We start from the raw sequence: 20,703 nt of genomic DNA, 5'->3' as shown, positions 1-20,703 counted from the left end.
ACAACAAGGTATTGCATATCATTTTTACAGTGCCAAGACAAGTGATAGAGTAACAGATATGTGGCTTTTGTTTTACCAAATAAGGAGCTGCAAAACAAAGTGTTTCTGAAGGTAGCTGAATTCAATTCAATTCAGGGAGGCAATTTCACTTGCACTGATGGAAATCACTAGTGATGTTTTTACTTTACTTGTAAAACTAGAAATGGGATGTCTCCTTGGAAGTTCTGTATATGAATCGTCTCTATTTCAGGGTTGCTCGTTAAATGCACATCTAAAAGCTAAACCAGAAAACCGAACTGATTGCTGTAATTTAGAGGGCAGTGAAAACACAAGAGCAAAGCAAGAGGGCTGCACAGAGATACACCATTTTTCATGGAAGTACACTGCTGTTTACAGTTACACCCTTTCTCCTAACATTTTTGGTTAAAATGAATGTGTAGCTGAAAACTGTACACCTTAGGTCTTCTCTGAATTAGAAGAAATTACATTTGCTTTGTACTTGAAAAGCCTTGGTTGCATTTTTAAGAGCCTGTGGGGTCCAAAGGCTTATGTTTCTATCCTGTGTACCTCATCATATTTAGGATTGGATTTGTTCCATAACTGGTAACTCTTATTTCCAAGGAGTACTCTCTTCCTGGTAAGAGCATAAAGGATTTTTAAATTAGTTCAGCTGTGCATTATTAAAGTCAAAACTCCAAAGAAACTTACCTGTCTTAATCCTTCACAATCTATTTTCGTTTCCAGTACTCAGAAGTGGAAGTAATTACCAAAAGCAAGTTCTCTGAAATAGACATTGGATGCATTTGTCTCTTTCACCAGTACAAACAGCAGATCATTAACTGTGATGTCTTGCAATTTGGCCATGTGTCTGCCATGGTTGGGGGAAAGGGGAGGGTGTGGGTTACAAACCCCAAACCAATTCAGAAGTCTGTGCCCCTCTGTCCCTACCACAATCTAATCAAGTTTCTCGCTACAGACATTAGTGACAGCTGGGACATAGCACAAGTAGAGCTGGAGGTTGGCCTCTCCTGCCACTGTTGCAATGGCTGAAGGGGTGTTGGCTGTTGATCGCTTCTTTCCATTATTACAGTAGCAGTTGAAAGGGGTGAGGGAGCATTATTCAGTTCTCTGGCTTTTTAATAGCCATTTTTAAGGGATTGACAGGGATTGTCTTGTACTACTTCCTGTCCTTTTCCCTTTACATACGAGACTGGCCTCTTCCATATACTTGCTTCTTGTGATCATTTTTGTCAAGCATCTGTAGTTCAGCAGTAAGCACAACTTCAGTCTTTCTGTACCCAACTGTCTTAAGCTGTTCCCTTTCACTTCTGGAAGGAAAGCACAGTGTCATTGTAAGAGTTTTGACATGTTTTTACCATTTTTTAAATTGTATACTCTTACTGTATACATATTAACTGGGCTAATTGTGCATGGTTTGTAGTATTGCAGCCTTTTATGCTGTGTCTCTGACTGATAGTTTCAAAAACAAGAAACCTAAAATGGCAACTGAGGGCAGCACTGTTGGAAGCAGTAGCTTGCACCAGTACAAGTGATAGTTTACCATGTCTCTGAGGATTTTTTTTAATCTCTAAAAATAAACAAGCTAACAGCAGCCCGGGAGTAGATTTTAAGCTTTAGCATCATAGTTCACACAGCGAACCAAACCTAGCTTAAAGTGATAAACAGGTTAAATTATATGTGTTTTCAGTGTAAAATTCTTATGTTGCCAAAGCTAGGTGGTTTGGAATTTTATATGAAATACCAGATGCCTATATCCTAGGATTTACTGGATGTGGAACATCACTTGTTCAGATCTTTAAAAGATTTAAATGTCTTAAAGCCTGTGTCTTGCCTTTTACTGATTCTGTTGGCCTACACTGTTTCATTTCATGCTTGTATCTAGCATCAAATAAAGAATTTCTTGATTTTCTAGGTGTCTTAAAACAAATTCTCTTGTACAAGTTTTGCCCACTAACTGAAATCCATAGCATGACAAACCTTAGGTGATCTTGGGGGGAAAAAAAAAACACCCCAACCCACCCCCAAGTCTGTTAAATTCACCACTTAGTATGTGGTTGGGAAAGTAGCAGCAGCTACAGAAGCTGGAGTGCTTAAGTGTGTTTCCTAGGAGCATGCTGTGGCAGGGGAAGGCACAACCCTGCTGCCCTGCTAGACAGGAACAAGACATGAAGTTCCTTCTTTGTGTCCTATGGTTGCAAAGGCACACTTAGCTTGTGTGTATCTGCACTAATCACCAGGGATGAGATGGATCTGCCTAGGCCTCCTGGAGAACATGCCTTCACAAGTTAACACTTCAGGGTTTGAGGTTTTTTAAAGCAAAAGGGGAAGAATGAGACTATTAGGTTGAGCCATTCTTTGTATTCAATTAGGTACCTTACAGCTCAAAATGCACAGTTCCTATAAGTTATTAAAAACATGAATGCTATTAACAAGCCAATTACTCTGTACAACTAATTTGCATTATATTCTATATGTATTTAACTTTTTTTCACTTATTAGTGGGACAAAAAGCCAGTCAGATTAGGAAAGGGTATTAATAATGTGGAAGAGTTAGAGGAAGAATGCAGGAGACAAGCTCAGCTCTTAGCTGGACTTATAACTAACCTAACCACCAATCCATTACAGAAGCTTGCCACTTCTCCTGTTGCTCTGTGGGACATAGCCTGTAGTGGGAAATCTGAACCACCACCCCCAAAAAACACAATACAAGTACTCAAGGAATCTTGTGTCACTCATTTTATTCACATATACAAGTTGACACTACACTATTAAATATAGACAATAGAGAAACATTAAAAACATACTGTTTAAAAACTTTTAAAAAACACATATTGCTTCAAGCTTAGATGATATTTCCCTATTGTTTTTTAAAGTGAGTTCAGTGCTAACAACAGCTGAGGCAGCTTCCCATTCACTTGTACCCGATTTTAGAGGCTACAGTCAAGGTGTTGAGTCAGGCTCCATCTATGGCTTTGCTGCTGAGTGCAGGAAGCAAGTTGGAAAATAAACTAGAACATCTAGGTTACCACACAAGGCCCTCCCATTGCTAGCTTTTGGTCCCTATCACAGTAAAAGCCAGAGAGGCCTTTATAGTGCAGTGGCACTGAATTGTTCAATTAAAAAAAATGAGAACAAAACCACTTTGTTAAAAAGGTAAAATGTGCAATTTCTGTCTGGATAAAATTACAAAAAATTCATGTCTGTCCCTCAGGTTAAGTTTGGCTCTGAGCTTAGCTACCACCTTGACTGTCTCAGCTTCCAGTGAAAGATTCCAAGTTGCAAATATGCGACAGCAGTGACTGAACAGGCATGCTACTGTTTTACACAGACATTCTTACAGTGTTCATTGCAACATTCTACATTGTAAACACGAGTCCTTACAACACTATAGTTACAGTGCAGCATTACACATTGTAAAAGGTCCTTTCATGTAGCTAAGTACTTTCAGGAAAAAGAAAATGCTTATTTTAATAAAGACTTTGGACAGATGACTATCTACTGTGTTCTTAAAAGTTTTACTTCTACAACAGGAATGAGAAGTGTTCATCACTTTGCTGAATTCAGGAGTTCATGCAAGACAGTTCAGAACACCCATAATGTGGATGTAGAGTGACATTCACTAGGCTTTCTGGGATTTAGTGAGTCCAATCTGATGCAAAACAGCTACCTCCTGTAAGACTATGGAGCAGTAGTGCTGCTTTCTGAGTCAATTTGCTTTTCATTTGTTATCAAAACACTAAAATAGTTTTGCAGACTTCAAATACTTGGCATCTGCCAGACTACATACACATATCACAGTGACCAGAGTTATACTAATTCACATAATTTAAGCAAGCCTACTAGCTTTTTTTCAGTTAAGTATTGCCCAAATGCAAGAAGGCTACCTGATCAGCAGAATAATCTACCCCACCTCAGGCCCTGTATTACTTAAACCAAGATAGGACCAACATAGCACCCAGAATTACTTGTAGCTAAAGACCATTTGAAAAAGCATGACAGTGACTCACATGACCTGATTAGTGTCACTACTGTATTCTAGCACATTGTTTCGGTGGTGAACAGGTCTTGATTAGATCATTTCCATAGTACACAGCAGCTTTGATGCTGAAGATTCTCATCCTCCACAGAACACCTGAACAAGCCTGTTGGAGATGTTTTGTTACCCAGTTTCCAAAGTACATTTAAGCCTCCTAAAGTTATTGGAAAGACCAGCATCCAACTTATCCAAAAATGGGTACTTAAGGCTCCTCTCTCTGTGGCAAGAGAAGCTGTCTGAAAGCATGGCAAGGTGAGTCCTGCCCTGCACAATCATGGAAACTGTTTAATGTGACAAAATGCACTAAGGTCACAGTCCATCTGCTGTAGTTACATAAAAGCCTTCAAAGCCTGTGGGCAACAGGAACAGGCAGACTTTATTGAATAAGGCTGTTAAACTATTGAGTTAGTGCTTTGATACTGTTATTCAAAGCTAGGGTGGATTTCCAAATTGAAACAGCATAAAAGGAAATTAAAGGAATCTCATATGTAGTAAAGGCATCCTCTGGAACAGTCCACCTCAGCTTTGGGCACTGTTCTAAAGCTGCATTAAATTCTAGCCTTAAGAGTTAGCATACAGTAATTTTGCGCTGTAAAAGACATCCTTAATTATACATTGCGTTCCCAGCTTTAAAACCTGTAAGTTCACTAGTAGGTAGCCTGAAGAGTTCCCTGTATTTTTATATCTTTATGCTTAAAAGATAGGTAAAAAAAATCAGATTACAATTTTGTGGATTCTGAGACATCTAGTAAGATAAAAAGCTCTGAGTAATGAAACCTCTACTGATGTGATGTAATTAACACTAGGAGGCAGCAGTGCTGGATCCCTTGGCATGATTACTGTCATTCAGTAACACAATGGAACTTTTCATTAAGTATGTAATTCTGTGTTGCAGTAGTAATTCTAGAGTCCTGCTTACACACTGAGATTGTAGAATGAAGCTAAGACTAGTGCAGGTTTCTGCTGCAGAAGTGCAAGTGTGCTTCCTGTGAGAAGATGTCCAGTCTGTAAAGCAAGCTTCAAAACATTAAACTGAGATAACCAATATATGTAACTTAATACACAACACATCCGAACAAAACCTTGAAGCTCACAACTACAGCAATAATCTGCCTAAAGCTTAGTTATCAAACTGAAAACATCTACAGCAACTTGAGGGAAAAATACCCACTGAGGATCTCACAAACAATGACTGTCTTACTATGTAGAAGTAGGACCTACAAAATGAGTGTTCAAATTCCATTATATATTCTTGTTTATTAAGGGGTACACCTCACCTCCTTCCCCCTAGCACTCATCCCTCTGCAGTAAGGAGTTCTGCACCAATTTTGAGAGGCAGAAAGCTACCCAGGACTTCATCTACAAGTTCTATCAACATGATCTTCAAGTTTAAAAATCTTTAACAGTGCACTTGCACAATGCCACCAAATGGAATGCATATTGGACTCCAACCCCCACTGAGCATAATAGATACTAAGTGTTAAAAATAGACTTCACTAGACAGGAGCCAGCCCTCTCCAATAAATGCATTTATGTGGTTAAGCATATAGTGAATGTGATCACAAGCTTAATACAATGGTATAACTTGATACTGGTAGAACAAGCAACTGCTTACTGAGCAGCAGCTACTGGATTACGATTGTCTGCATCAGTTATTTGGTACAACAGGCACAGCAATAGCAAAACAATCCTGTAGCTGTTTCTTGCTCTGAAAATTGGTAGCTCATTCTAACAACCTTGGAAGCCAGTAAAAGTTAGCATCAACACAAGGCTTTTTCAAAGCTTGTACATACAGACAGTATTTGCCTGCCTAAAGCACCTACATGTATTGGTGCCATTTGCCAGACCCACTGGTTTTCCTGCTGCCTGTCTAAATAGACTTATTTTGGTAGAAATATTAAATCAAATAGTATTATAAATGTAAAGGCACCTCCATCACACCTTTAAAAGTCTTTCCCCAACACTAACTCCCCATGACTTGGGCTTCTAAAAATAAGGGACAACAGATTATTTGGGACCAAGACCAAAAATGTGTTTTGACTTCCAGTATGCCAGAGTTCCCCCACTCCCACCCCTAAAATGAGTCAACTAAAACATTACAAAAGTTCCCAAAAGGAGAATTGCTTAAAAGTTTGGGTAGCTGTATCTAAAAACCTCTTCAAATGTTATGGCTCCAACAATACACCCCACTGTGAGGTAGGTAGCCAAGATAAAAATACTGTAACAAATATTTTAATAGCTGGAAACTCCCTATAAAAACCTTGCATAAGTGGTTTGGTTCCTTGCACCAGTGTCCTGATATGCCTAACTTTTGACAATACCCAAAGGAATCCACATTCACCGAGCTCTTGCTGAGTAGCATCTCATATACTCTGTCATCCAAGGGTTATCTGGTGGGGAGGGCTTTATTTGCCAAGCTTTCTCTGCTTCTGCTGATCGTACTCGCCTCTGAGAAAGCTTCCTTTTGTCCACTTGTCTCCTGTTCTTTGCTCGTAGAGCAGATTCGTGAATCTAAAAGACCAGAGTTAGTATTACAGAAGGAAAGCAGCCTAGGAATTCCCCCAGGAACACTGAGGATCAGTTTGTATTTGTCCCAGTCCCAATTTGTTTGTTGCAAGCTCGTATTTTCTTCTGCAATGTGCACCACTAACAGAAGCATGGAATTTTCTACAGCAATTCCCCGGATTCTATTCTGCATTACCCTTCCCACTTCACACTACTCAATTCCAAAAATCTTGCACATTTTTCAGTCTTACTCTTGGGATTGATTCTTTAGAATGCTATTTCCATAATTTAAAACTCAAACATCCTCCAATATGTTCAAGCATCCCTTAAAAATTAGTAAAGCCAATCCCCAGAAACTCCTTACTAGACTGAAGAATTGAATTTTGACCAGCTGCAGACACCTGCATACATTAATAACTTATCATATTTACACAAATATTTGCACAAAAGGTAATCTTCAGAGACAACTTCTGTTTGCTTGCTTCTCTCTCCAGATTTAAAACTCTGTCTCCTATCTGAATTAGGGAATAGTAACACCTTTCAAACACTCAAGAGAAGTGACTTAGCCAGGCAGTAAGTAGTCAGTTCCCACTTAGAAGCATCCTTATGGACAACGCACTCCATAGTGGGAAGTGTTTGGAACTGTTCTGCCCAGTCACTCTGTCACTCCAATCTCAGGACCAAATTTTAGAGGATTTGTACCTGTTTCTAGCAAAAGAAATATTACAAGTCTTCAAAAGAATAAATATCTCTGCTCAAGTCAGGCATCAGCCTCCATTAAGCTTCAACATAACTATTCCCACCACTGACCAAAGCTTATTGATCCAGTAACACTATCCTTTATCAGGAAGGGCAGCTTCTTTCAAGAGCTGCAAAGCCTTCCTTATTTCCCTCAAAGGATTGAGCTGTCCAGGAAAGAAAAGACAATGCCTCAAACCCCTTCCAAAACAGCCCATTATAAAGTGAGCTCTACCTTACACACCCTTACCCACCTTAATCCTCAGGTATCTTGGGTCATAGGTTCAGACTTTATATTAGTAGTAAGAGAGACAAGACACTGACAGGGATACATTAATGATAGATTTACAAGCTAGGAGAGTCATAGCCAAGAAATTGATCTGTTGTAGCACTCTGTTGTGCTTCTTGGTTAGTCAGGAAACAGTCCCCACTACAGCAGAATCCTAGTGCTCTCCATAACCACATCAAATTTTGGTGCTATTTTGCCAGTATTTACATCGATCCTGCAATCCAGCCACCATCTGATAGACCATTCTGCTGTAAGCAAAAGGTTCCCTGCTGGCAGTTCACTGGAACAGGCTGCTAGACAACCTTTCTAGCAGCAAGCATTCTCAGTGAGGCTCATACTCCTAGAAAGTGCCCCAACATAAGTCACTCGCAGCACAAGCGCTGCCCCAGGGTTTATATACCTGCCTGCTGTGGGATGCCTGGTGCTAACTGCCTGCTGCTTTTCTCTTGTTTTCATGAAGTTCAGAATGCAGAAATACATTTATAACAGCCAGTTTTGCTGGTAGTGCTGCAACAGCCAGAAACAAGATAGCCAAGCTTTAATTATAACTTGCAAGTATTAGTCAAACATTGGAAAATTCAAAACTAATTAACAGTTGAGAGCTATTTGATTTGGACATGTCATACTTCTCCAGGTTTATTGCTGGAATCTTCATGCACCCAAAGGCATCCCTGAGAAGTTTTACCTAGATACTAGGTATGTCTTATCTAGGCACTAAGAAACCACTACCCTTTAACAAAACAGAAGCTTTCACTTACTTCGTTTGCTGAAGCAGAAGCACAGACATTGTGTGTTTTCTGGCTTCCAGTATCTGTCTGTCTTTCTCCCCACCCATACAGAGCAAATGGATGTTTATTCTCCTTTGGTGCATCTGTCTTTTGAGGACTCTTGGCTGATCTTCGATCGTTACGACTGGACAAGGCACTTCGACTCGGACGTCGTCCTGTACGGCTAGTTTTGTCTGCTTCCTTTGCAGGATTGTGTTCTACAGTTTTTTCTGGCTCTTCTCTCTGTTGCTTTTCTTGATCTTCTTTTTCTTTTTCTAAAGAAAATAACAAAATAGAAAGTTGTACTTTAAGCTTCCAATGGCAACATATTAATGTCTGATTTGCACAGCAGCTCTTAATACATCATTGAAGCTGTGCTGCTTAGAAATGGAAGAAATCATTACTTCCTTAGCAACAGCTGCACTTCATTCCTACACCATTCATATACCTTCATTCTTTTTCAGTGACTACAATATTTCCAAGCCCATCCCTCTATACTTCAGCTTTCACATACCCTAAACAAGCCTTTAACTAGTAAGACTACAGATACCAGATAGCTCCTGACAGCATTTTAAATACTGTTTTCTGTGATCTTCTGTATTCGCTATTTCATCCTTCCATCATCCAGGCAGCAAACAGATGGACTGCTGAATGCCACATAGATCCTGCCAGCCAGCCAGAGATAAGTCTGATAAAAAGCACATGCAATAATAAATCCCTCATATTGTAAGCTTCCACTGAAAGAAAAGTGATCCATTTTCAAGCTCCCTGGCTGTACATACATCTTCATTATGGTTTTCTGTTTATGGAGCAGAGGGGAGTAGTAAGCAAAGGCTTAGAAAGTGATAGACATCACCCTTGCTAGCTGTTCTGTCAAGTATGTTTTATATTTAAAGTACCACACTCTATAGGCAAGGCTCATTTCACCCACATGCTTTTTAAACCTTCCCTAAGAGTCCAGTATTTGTTCTCTGAGCACTGGGCAAGTATAGTAGAGTTTGTGAAGGAGAATTTAAGGACTGTATCATTGTTAATTTGCAGACTGTAGATCAACATTGAAGGCTGAATCAGCATCATCTAAGACATTAAAAAATAAAACCACAGGGAAAACTGTCCTATAAGATCCAATCTTGCATTATAGAAGTATGCAGGAGCCTTTGCAATCTATAAGATCACAGTATCACCAAGGTTGGAAGAGACCCCAAGGATCATCGAGTCCAACCTGTCACCACAGACCTCATGACTAGACCATGGCACCAAGTGCCACTGTTGAACACCTCCAGGGACGGCGACTCCACCACCTCCCTGGGCAGCCCATTCCAATGACGAACGACTCACTCAGTGAAGAACTTTCTCCTCACCTTGAGCCTAAACTTCCCCTGGCACAGCTTGAGACTGTGTCCTCTTGTTCTAATGCTGGTTGCTAGAGAGAGGAGACCAACCCCTTCCTGACTGCAATTACCTTTCAGGTAGTTGTAGAGAGCAATGAGGTCTCCCCTGAGCCTCCTCTTCTCCAGGCTAAACAATCCCAGCTCCCTCAGCCTCTCCTCACAGGGCTTCTGCTCAAAGCCTCTCACCAGCCTTGTTGCCCTTCTCTGGACACATTCAAGTGTCTCGATGTCCTTAAACTGAGGGGCCCAGAACTGGACACAGTACTCAAGGTGTGGCCTAACCAATGCAGAGTACAGGGGCACAATGACCTCCCTGCTCCTGCTGGCCACACTATTCCTAATGCAGGCCAGGATGCCGCTGGCCTTCTTGGCCACCTGGGCACACTGCTGGCTCATGTTTAGGCAGCTGTCAATCAGCACCCCCAGGTCCCTCTCTGTTTGACCCGGTGACAAGAATCCATCTAAAATATCTTTATCAATGAGCTGGATGAGGGGATCAAGGGCTACATCAGTAGGTTTGCAGGCAACAGCAAGTTAGACAGGAGTATTCATCTGCTTAAGAATCAGAAGGCTCCACAGAGGGATCTGGGGTGGCTGGATCAGTGGACCAAGGGCAATTGCATGAGGTTCAACAAGGCCAAGTACTTGATCTCACACCTGTATCACAACAATCCCATGCAATGCTCCAGGATTAGGAGTGTGGCTGGAAAGCTGCCTAGCAGAAAGGAGCTGGGGTGTTGGTCAGTAGCCAGATAAGCAGCATGGCAACCAGTGTGGTCAGATGGCCAAGAAAGCCAACAGCATCCCAGCCTGCATAAGAAACAGTATGGGCAGCAGGACTAGCCTTGTACTCGCACTCAACTACTGTGTAAGGTTTTGAGCCCCTCGCTACAAGAAGGACGTTGAGGTCCAGGAGCATATCCAGAGAAGGGCAGAGCTGGTGAAGGGTCTAAAGAACAAGTCTTATGAAGAACAGTTGAAGGAACTGGGTTTGCTTAGCCTGAAGAAAAGGAGACTCAAGGCAGACCTTATTACTCTCTACAACTCCCTGAAAAGAGATTGCAGCAAGGTGGCAACCAGTCTGTTCTCCCAGCTAACCAGTGACAGGGCAAGAGAAAATGGCCTCAAGTCATGCCAGGGAAGGTTTAGATTGGATATTGGGGAAAATTTCTTTGTTGAAAGGGGGTTGCCAAACATTGGAACAGGCTGCCCAAGGAAGTGGCTGAGTCACCACCCCTGGAGGTATTTAAAAGACCCAAGTAGTATAATGTGGTGCTTAGGGACACAGTTTAGTAGTGGACTTGGCTGTGCTAGGTATATGGTTTGACTCGATCTTAAGGTTCTTTTGCAACCTAAACGATTCTGTGAGTCTAAGCAAATACACTGTTTGCAGTGCATTGGTGAAAAATGATTTAGTTGAAAACGCAAATACACAGAACCCTGTTTTATTTTGCTGTCCTGCAAATCTTTAGTATTAGTGTGGACAAGCTGGAGGAGTGGGTTAGACATTGAACATGATGCCTAAGCACATGGGCACAGGCAGACATGATGATCTCAAGTCTGCAACATAGGTCAACCACAACTTCCGTATCAACAGCAACTAAATCCCTTTATTAACCTAACAGCACAGCAGCCCACTAGTGATTCCCTTCAAGTCCACCTTTGTGCATTGGCTACTGCCTTCTGATAGACAGTGATATATTCAAACTGCTGACAAACATACTGAACTTGCAAGTTTCCTGCCCTACCATCTATTTCTGGTTGTGATAAGCACCAACTACAAGCTGCCTCTGTTCTAAGTCTCAGCTTTCAGCCACCACCACCATACAATGGTACTACAGAGGGAATTTCTCTGCTAGTGTAGGATTTCATCTAGTTTAAGGCTTGCTTGCATATTGAGAGGCTGACCACAAACAAAGAAGAAATTTCACCTAAGTGTCTTCACTAAAAACAGAAGGGCTTGCCAGTCTTGTGACACAACACCAGTCATTCTTGTTAACTGCAATGACTCAGCTAGTTGAACAAGTACATGCTCCTTCTGAAACTGCTTCAATTTGATTTCTGCATCCATGTAGCTCGAATTAAATGGAAGTTACCTGCCTGGCACACTGGTTGAGCATCCAGTTAAGCACCCATTTACTCTTGCATTCACTTGGTACTTTTAGGGTAAAGACAAACATTTGTCACATAAGGCAAGCCTCATGCTCTCTTGCTAGCTTAGTCTTGCCAGCATGTTTTCTACTTGCTGCCAACTAGCACAGAGTCACTGGTGCTAGGCCCTGTTCAGGCCAGCCTATACACACAGGCCTGACAAGCTATGCAGGTGTGGCATTCAGCCACAGAGGATACTGCAGTACTGCTGAGTATTTGGTCAAGAATAACCAGTAATGGTGAATATTCAGAGCTGTATTTGTTAAGAATTCTGCTGAATCTTCCCACAAAACCACCAAGAAGAGCAGTCAAGGCCAAAGGAGCAACATAGAACAAAAAAGACCAGATGAATTGCAGATATCTAAATACATATGGCTAAGTGCACAGAGTTTCAGTCATCACAGCCAAGGCTGAATAAAAAGAAGGCAAGAGCGACCTCGATGCCATAGAAGACTTGCTTTGCATAATGTCCTGGGCTCTGGGACACCTCTGACAAGGCACCTTGTCCATCAGAGCTACAACAGGCAGCACAGAGCTATCCCCTTGCAAAATACTATCCACACATCTCTCTACACAGCCCACTCCTAAGAAAGGACTGGCTTATCCCTTTCCATGTAAGGAAGACCATTATCAGAAGAACTGTTTGGAGAAAATAAAACACTGATGAGCAGCATACTGCTGACAACTCTGAAACAGGAGAGGAGTGCTTTTATTCTGGGAAGCTGTTCCATCCCCCATTCAAGAGAAAATGGCATCATTCTTCTCTATAAAGGAGAATGGAGCAGAGTTCATGAGTAGCAGAGGCAGCATTTAGAGGATTAAAAATACAGGAAAATAGAGACTCTGCAGTTGCATGGATACTCTAGCTTTAAGATATCACTTCAAGGCAACAGCCATGCCTGAGGATGCTGCTCAATAGGATGTAGCTCCAGCTGGTGCAGAAATGATTGAGCCAGCTTGTCCCAAAATAGCAATAAAAGCATATGGGTAAATGGCACACAGAGTCCTGTGCATAGTCTTGCAGTAAATGTTGCATGCCAGAGCACACTATAGCACCTTATGAGCACCAGCTGCAGCTATTTCAATAGATTCACTCCTATGGTGCATAACAGATCATAAAGATACCTGTGTTGTGCCTTCACCAATTAACAGTTAAAGCCTTTTACTTAAAACTATAGTTTATATCCAAGAGACTTTGTTACACACATTCTCCTCCCCCCCCCATCTTTTTTTTTCCCCCCCACCAGGAACACTGAAAAGCAGCAGTTAATAGCAGGGAAGGATTCAGACCCAGCTGCTAAGGGAACCCAACCACCAGCAACACCTACCCATGCAGTGTGCCAGTTCCAGCAGACGCAGGAAACTGAACTGATGGGCTGCAGCATGATAGGGATTAGGCAGGCAAGGGAAAAAGCTAGGAACATGGAAAACTGCATCATAGATGCTAAAGAGAGTGAACTGGACAGGAGGGGATTAAGTGCTTAGCAGGAAGAACAAGGCTGCTAGGCCCATCCAATATGGCTGCTGAAAGCGCCACCCCAGAAGTCACTTTGCTGCATTATCCATCTTGCAAAAGAGCTTCTCTCCCATGCAGGAAAAGCTCCAATGGAGCTGCTTTCCTTCTCACAGAACTGCATGCTCTATGGGGCTCTGCTGACTTACTAGAGGTATCAGCAACCTGACTAGAATCACAGGTCCTAGGGATTAACAATATTATCACCATATAGACTACAGATGAGTAGACAGTAGTTACTACAGCTGAAACAGATTGCAACATCAGTGCTTCAAGACAGATCTTGTATGAAGTTGCATTGGAGCTACCAACAACACAGCAGTTCAGAATTAGATTCACAATCTGCAGCAAAGTCCAGAAAGCAGTGACTACCTTGGCTTGATAACAAAGCTTGTTTCCATCCAAAAAAAACCCTAACAACAAACAAACCTGGAGCAACTCTGAATCACAATACTACTACAAACCCCTCAACAGACTGCCACCACCACAAGCCACTCCTTCCCGAGTTCTTGGGCCAGAAAATACACCTGCAACATCATGGCAGACAGGATCACGGAACAAGTTTGAAATTGGATCTTCTGTTGAGTTGCCCTAATTCATATCAGTCATTTTCCAACTACTGTGTGGCAACTGCTGTGACACTAGCTTGTCACTGCTGTCATTTAAGACCTCTGCACAAAAATGCTGCAGGCGAAATGGCAATAAGGATTGATATAAGCCTTCATCCTGCACGCACGTGCAGCAGTATCATTTCACAAGCAACAGGTCTGACAGCGATGCCGCTGCCAAGTACTCCTGCCAAGAGCTCACTAACCAGCCCACTGGGTTCTGTTGACAGTCTTGAGGATGTGTCAGCTAGACCAGTTGATTTAGGTCAAGATTTGTTGGATTGTGTTTAAAGTATACTTATGCCTGGGCACACTCTACAGAACAGCTTCACAAACAGTTGTTAGAAGTGAAGTGCTAGACAGAACTGACCTAAAGATGACATCAAGTGTGCTTTAGTATCATGCTGTTCTAGCTCTGGTGTGAGAAACAGTGACAAACCACATTTGTCCTGCATTCTGTCTCAGGTGTTCACATTGGTAGTACTCTACACCACCACCACACCTTAAAGTAAAGCTTTATACATAAGCTTTCAATAGGCATACCAAAAGCATTTACAAACTGCTTTACAGTCACACACAGGCTCATCTTAAAGAGGAAAAGAAACAACTGTGGCCACACACACCATTACAAGTTGGCTTTACCTCAGATACTAAGCAACATTAGCACTCACTAAACATTCTTGGCCACAAGTACATTCAATACCACTTAGCCAGAATTCAGGTTCCCCACAGAACAGTAGCCAGGTAACAGCCAGGATCCTGCAGCATGTGGGTGGATGTCAGATTCAGAAGACAAAAGATGTCATCAACATGAGCACACTCAGCTACCCCCACAGCACTTCAGTGTAATTAAGTTCTTCCAGAAAAAGCAGTTGAATAAGGGAAGATTCATGGAGTAGTAGTTTCTATGTTATCTCCTCTACACATTTTAATTAGCCAGCCACTAAGCAAAAGAAAAATACATCCTTATAATTGTCCAATACTGAATGAGTCACTTAATATATTGGTGTGTACACTAATGTATAAAAACTTCCACTCAGTCCAGACTTGTTTTCAGTCCTTTTGACAGGGACTTGCAAAGCTCTTAAACACCACCAGAACTGAGAAGAGCATTTAACCCAAGACACTTGTCAAAGAAACACATGCTAGGTGCAGATTTTTTTTTCTCCCATTATAAGTATAAAATAGCATGGATCTAACAGAACATTAAGTATGCCCTTATAGCACTCACAGCAAAGTTGCATCAGCTGAAGAGTAACAATTCCCCCAAAACCCACAAATTGTCAGGCTACAGTTGCACCACACTCCCTTTGCCACTGGGATAAAGTAAGCCAGGACACAACTATGCATGCACTGGATAGTTACACCATCGCTGACCACAGAAAATGCCAGCATGAGCAGCACATCCACAGCTATCAAGCTTTTATCCACTGCCAAAACTGACCCAGCCAGAATCAGGGTACCAAGTGACTCCAACCATATTGCCTCCCCACAGGAGTCAGGGAGGTCACAACAAGGACTGAGCAAAGTGCCCTGGCCAGCAGCCTCTAGCCTTGCAATTGCCAGTCTTACTTAGATTGTAGCAGGCTACCTTCTCTACTCTACTGGCTCCATGAGCAGACAAATGAAATTTTGGTCCCCACACAGCTCCAAGACTGGCACACGTTCAAACTGCATCAGAAAGGGTGGAATTGTTAAGTTCTGATTGCAGCTTCAACAGCTTCCACCCTCCTCTCACTAGAAGCCAAGAGTTTTAGAATGCCCATCAGGACACACCACCTTCTCCCATGCAACCATTCCCTGTTCTTTTGCAATTCTGTAGTGCTTCTCACTGGGATGCTACATACTTCTTCCACATATATTCCCCAATCTAAATTCCTAATATCTGCTTGAGGAAAATAAGATTAGATCCATTTTGTTACACACTGATTAACTGGAGGGCTTCCATCACTGCCTAGTTTTGGGGAGGTGGAGTGTGCTACCCTGACAGCTATGTGCCACCAAATGGGGGCTGGGTACCACAGGAACTGCCCCAAGAACTACAGCTCACTGCAAAACCTCACATCACTAGCACACTTGGAAACAACAGGCCTCTTGAATGGATGATAGCATAGCTAACTGAAGCTTTTGTATAACACGGTATTCTTAAGGACAACGAATGCAGTTTAGAGTCAAATACCAGAATACAGATAATTCTGGTAAAAATCAGGCCCCCAAAGACCTTGAAACAGATTAAATAGCCTGTCTAATCTAAACAAGCACATCTAACCCCAGAGAGAAAACATAAAAACAAAACACAAAACCACAAAAAGAAATCAACCCAGCACAAGGCTTAGCTGAACGATTCTCAAGGATTTTCTCTGCTACAATACAACAGATAAACAGCCAGTCCAGCATACATTGTAAGCCACCAATCAATGGCCACCAGAGAAACTTCCTTCATTACAGAAAAGAGACAATAACCTATGGGATTAAAAAAAAAAAAAGCCAACTTGAGAAGCTTGACAGCATTATTTCTTGTTTGCCCACTCCACACAGTTAACTTTTGAGACTTCAAAAGGCAAGATGTGCTAGAAGAGAACAAACTATCAGATCTTCACCTGCTTAGGCCCACAGCTGTCTGCACTCTGCTGCAAACCCAAGACCAAACCTCAGGCAGCATCATAAGCAAGGCATTCAGCTGAGACAGATTACGTATGCACTGGCACACAGTTCAACTTGCCACCATTTTTTTTGCCAGAGAACCAGCTTATATAATGGCAGAGATGCTCTGCTCCCATGGCAACAGTTTACATAAGTGGCTCTGACTCAGGCTGAGAGTTACCAACACTCGTCTCTTTAAAGAGCCACCTCCAATGCCGCAGCTGCGGCTTCTCTGCGGGCCCAGCAAAGATCCGAAGAACAGCACGTTATTGCCTTCAGTCGGGAAGAGCGGGCACTTCGGAAAGTCACCGGGGCCCAGATGAAGAGGTTTCACCTCCGAGCCCTCGATAGTCTGGCCTTCCTACGAGCCCTATTCGGAGGGCACCGAGCGGGAAGCCTCGCACTCCCCCCCGTCACACGAAACGTGATGCTTGCTTCCCTCAACACGGGCCCACAACCTGCATCTTCCTACCTCGAGTACCGCCCGGGCTGGGCCCCTGTGGACACCCTTGCCCCAGCAGTGGACAAGCCAATCCAGGCGGCGTCCAGATGCCCCCGCATGGTCACCCTACAGCACTCGGGCGCCGCCGCGGACCCGGCACCTCACGCCGCAGCAGGGCCGCCCGGATGGAGCCATATTAGACGTCTCCCGCAGCCCGCCCGCTCGAGGAGCCGGGACTCGAACCGCAGTCCACAGCTCCGAGCTCACCGGTGACACCCCCACACGCACTGCCCACACTACCTACCAGGACTCGCCCGTCCCGCCTCGTTTGGCGCTGTCGCTTCCTCTTCCTGCGCGGCTGCGGGGCTACCGGCGACCGGTGGAGAGGGGGACCCGGCGGTGCTGCTGCCACCGCCGCTACCGCTGTCCTGCTCCCAGCCGTCCCACAGCCAGGGCCGGTGCGCCTGCTCCAGGAGGCGGCGGCTGAGGCGATAGCGCAGCAGCTCTAGGTAGCAGGCGCTGCACGATTCCCATTTGGGCTCCTTGAACCGTTTCATGTACTCCGTCTTCACGCGCCGCGCTGGCACCACCATGGCGGGGCCGGCAGCCGCGAGTCAGCGCCTGGAGCCGCGGGCGGCCGAGCCCGCCCCCTCCCGCTGCAACGTTTAAATCCAAACAGCTGCGCCCGGCCCCGCCCCGCCCGGCCCGCGCCAATGGCGGCGCGGCGCCACCACCGCCCCCTGCCCACCCGTCACCATCTTGCTGGCGTCACGGCGCGCGGGGGCTTGTCGTGCTGGCGCGGGAGGGTTGGGGTGCGGGGGCAGAGCGACCCAGCTGCCCCCCGCGACTCAGAGGGTCTGAGATAGGCTCATAGAGGCACTGAATGGTTTGGATCGGGAGAGATTTCTAAAGATCATACAGTCCAAACCCCCTGCAGTGTGCAGGGACATCTTCAACTAGATCAGGTTGCTCAAAATCATATCCAATCTGACCTTGAGTGTTACCAGGGATGAAGGGATCTACCACCTCTCTCGAGTTCTTTATATCCAGTCTAAATCTACCCTCTTCTACTTCAAAACTGTTATCCCTTGTCTTATTGCAACAGGCCCTGCTAAGGAAAATGTCCCCGTTTTCCCCGTAGGCCCCCTTCAGGTACTGGAAGGCTTTTGTAACATCTCCCTGGAGCTTTTTCCAGGCTGAACACCACCAACTCTCAAGCCTTCCGTCATAAGAGAAGTGTTCCAGCTCTCTGATCATGGCTCTCCTCTGGACCTTATCAAGCACGTCTACGTCTCTATTGTGCTAAGAGTTCCAGAGCTCAATACAGTACTCCGGACAGGAGTCTCAATAAAATGAAAGATAATTAAGTGGAATAAAATAAACCAAAGCACTGCAGCACCAGCAAAAAGCTCCCTCCTATCTTTTTGGAGCAGGAGCTAGTGCTAGGCACAGGGCTCACCCAGAGCAGAGTTCTGGTGGCTACCTCAGCACCCAAGGTTCCCTGTCCCTCCTTCACCAGAGCCAGCCCCTTCCCATCCCTAACTCGCCCCTCTCCCCCTGCAAAGGGGAGCCATATCTGGGCAACAGCAGGATTGAGAGCACCTGTTAAAACAAGCACCCTTCAGCAGCCCCAGACTCACTGTAGGGGTAATGGAACCCGGGTATTTCCCTGAACTCACTGAGGAGGGAAACTGTCCCAGTTCCCTGCTGAAGAGGCAGTGTGGCACAACTCAGCCCTGCCTAGGTGACATTTAAACCACTGAGTCTGTGCAGTATATCAGAATCGATGCATTTGCATCAAGAATTCCTTTTTTGTTCAACACCACACAGGGGTCGTAGCTGATTTAAGCTCCGTTTTTGCAAGACAATGAAGATGGGTAGCAGCAGGAGCCCTGCAGAGGAGAGGCAAGGTTCTGCAGCAAAGGGACCTCTCTCCATTTTGTGCTAATCTGCTTTAAAAATCCATCTCCAGCAAACACTGGAATAGGATTCGCTTAATCCAGCCTTGTGTTAGGCAGCCGTGGTCGCTAGGGAAATGGGCTGCTTCGGCGGTAAATACATAAAGCAGGGCAGCCTCTGCAGCCAGCCTTTGCCCTCCTCTCACGCACCCATGCTGAGACATGGCCACGCTGGAGTGGCCCTGCATCAATTCTTCACTGAACGGCTGCACCCCACAGCCCTTGAGTGATTTCTGGATATTTCTTTTTCTCTCTCACACTCCATGTTTAAGGCATCGCACCCAAATCCTGCCCCTGCGGGAGATGACTGTCCTGGGGAGGGGGGGTTGCTGCGGTGCCATCGCCACCACAATGCAGACGTGCAGAGGCTTCACAACACCCGTCTGAGAGCAGACAGCATGATCTCCCTTGTTCAGCTCCAGCCCTCTGGCTGACAAGTTGCGAGCGCCACATTTTAGGTAACTGCAAACCTGCCTTCCCTCCACCGCAGGCAGCAGGTCTCTCGACACAGTTGCTCTCCAAGCCGCCGCTCCAACACACGGGGGCACTGACGGATTTGCAGAAACAGTTCGAGGAAACGGCCTTTTTTTTTTTTTTTTTCCCCTCAATAAGGAAGCAAACAGTATTTTTCGCCTTGCCTCGCCTTGTGCCTCCCCTAACTGGGACAGATGAAAAAGTGCAAGCCGACACGATACACAGGATGGAAAACACTGACTGGTCAGTGTAAGAAAACACTGGTGGCTTTAATGTGAGGGGATGGTGGTTATATGCAGCACCTCTGCCTGTGCAGCAGATCGATTCCGCTAATGTAACCAAACAGACTTTGTTTAATCAATGCTCAGACCAAGCAAAAGACAGCTCTCAGTTTTTCACATGGACCAGCTGAGTTTTTGCAACACTGTGGTGCCTTGTGAGAGGGACATAATGTTGCCTGAACTTTGCAGGAATGCTAGGATATTCCCCTCTAGCCCTCATAGCCCTTGCAGTTAGAGCATCAGCCTCTTGACAGCAGGATATTGGGGAGATCCAGGGACCCGCTCTGCAGCTCAGGAAAATGCGGTCAGGAGAGGCCAATTGCACTGCTGTCCAGGGCCTAGTGCTGCATGGAGGCAGACTGTATGTACAACTGCTTTCATAAACCTATTAAGCTCCACTTTGAGCTTCTCCAACTCCCTTTGGCACTGCTGGCTGCTCTCAAGGGTAGGCAGCAATGGAGCTACAAGGGAGCAGAAAATGGGCAGTGGAGCTACCAGGAAGATGGGCACAGAAATAGCATCCCTGACATGCTTACCATCACACAACAGCTTATAAAAACAGTCAGGAGCTCCTTCTGAGTGTGCCTTCTTGCAATACTGTACTGATAATGGTGCCCTGTCCAAGGCAGACATACAGAAGCCTTGCCTGCATGCATTGCTGGAAGAAAACTAGGCAGATGCAACCACTGTCCCCCTCTCAGTGCTGTCCTGGTGATTACCTTAGGAGTTATACCTACTGAAGGCTCTGGTGGCAGCTGGGTTGTCCCCACTGCCTTCTCCTGTTGCCCTTAGTGGTGCCTCTCAGGTTTCACTGCCCTCAGCACCACCTGCTTTAACGGAAGGCAATTCCTGGAAAATAACAGGGGACAATTGGTATAAAAACACC

At 44.5% G+C, this 20,703-nt stretch overlaps 1 protein-coding gene across 1 annotated transcript; it reads right to left on the bottom strand.

The window, feature by feature from the left end:
* Positions 1-4,126: 4,126 nt before the first annotated feature.
* CCSAP (centriole, cilia and spindle associated protein) lies at positions 4,127-17,730 on the bottom strand. The gene is made up of 3 exons (XM_054162253.1): positions 17,409-17,730; positions 8,348-8,631; positions 4,127-6,568 (listed from the first exon to the last, which is right to left on the bottom strand). Exons 1-3 carry the CDS (start codon positions 17,695-17,697, stop codon positions 6,395-6,397), a joined length of 747 nt encoding a protein of 248 aa, XP_054018228.1. The 5' UTR covers positions 17,698-17,730; the 3' UTR covers positions 4,127-6,394.
* Between the last annotated feature and the right edge of the window lie 2,973 nt (positions 17,731-20,703).

Source organism: Dryobates pubescens, chromosome 6, assembly GCF_014839835.1.
Source record: "Dryobates pubescens isolate bDryPub1 chromosome 6, bDryPub1.pri, whole genome shotgun sequence".
NCBI lineage: Eukaryota > Metazoa > Chordata > Aves > Piciformes > Picidae > Dryobates > Dryobates pubescens.
Note: the sequence above shows the minus strand (reverse complement) of the source record. Positions and strands in the feature narration are given on the sequence as shown.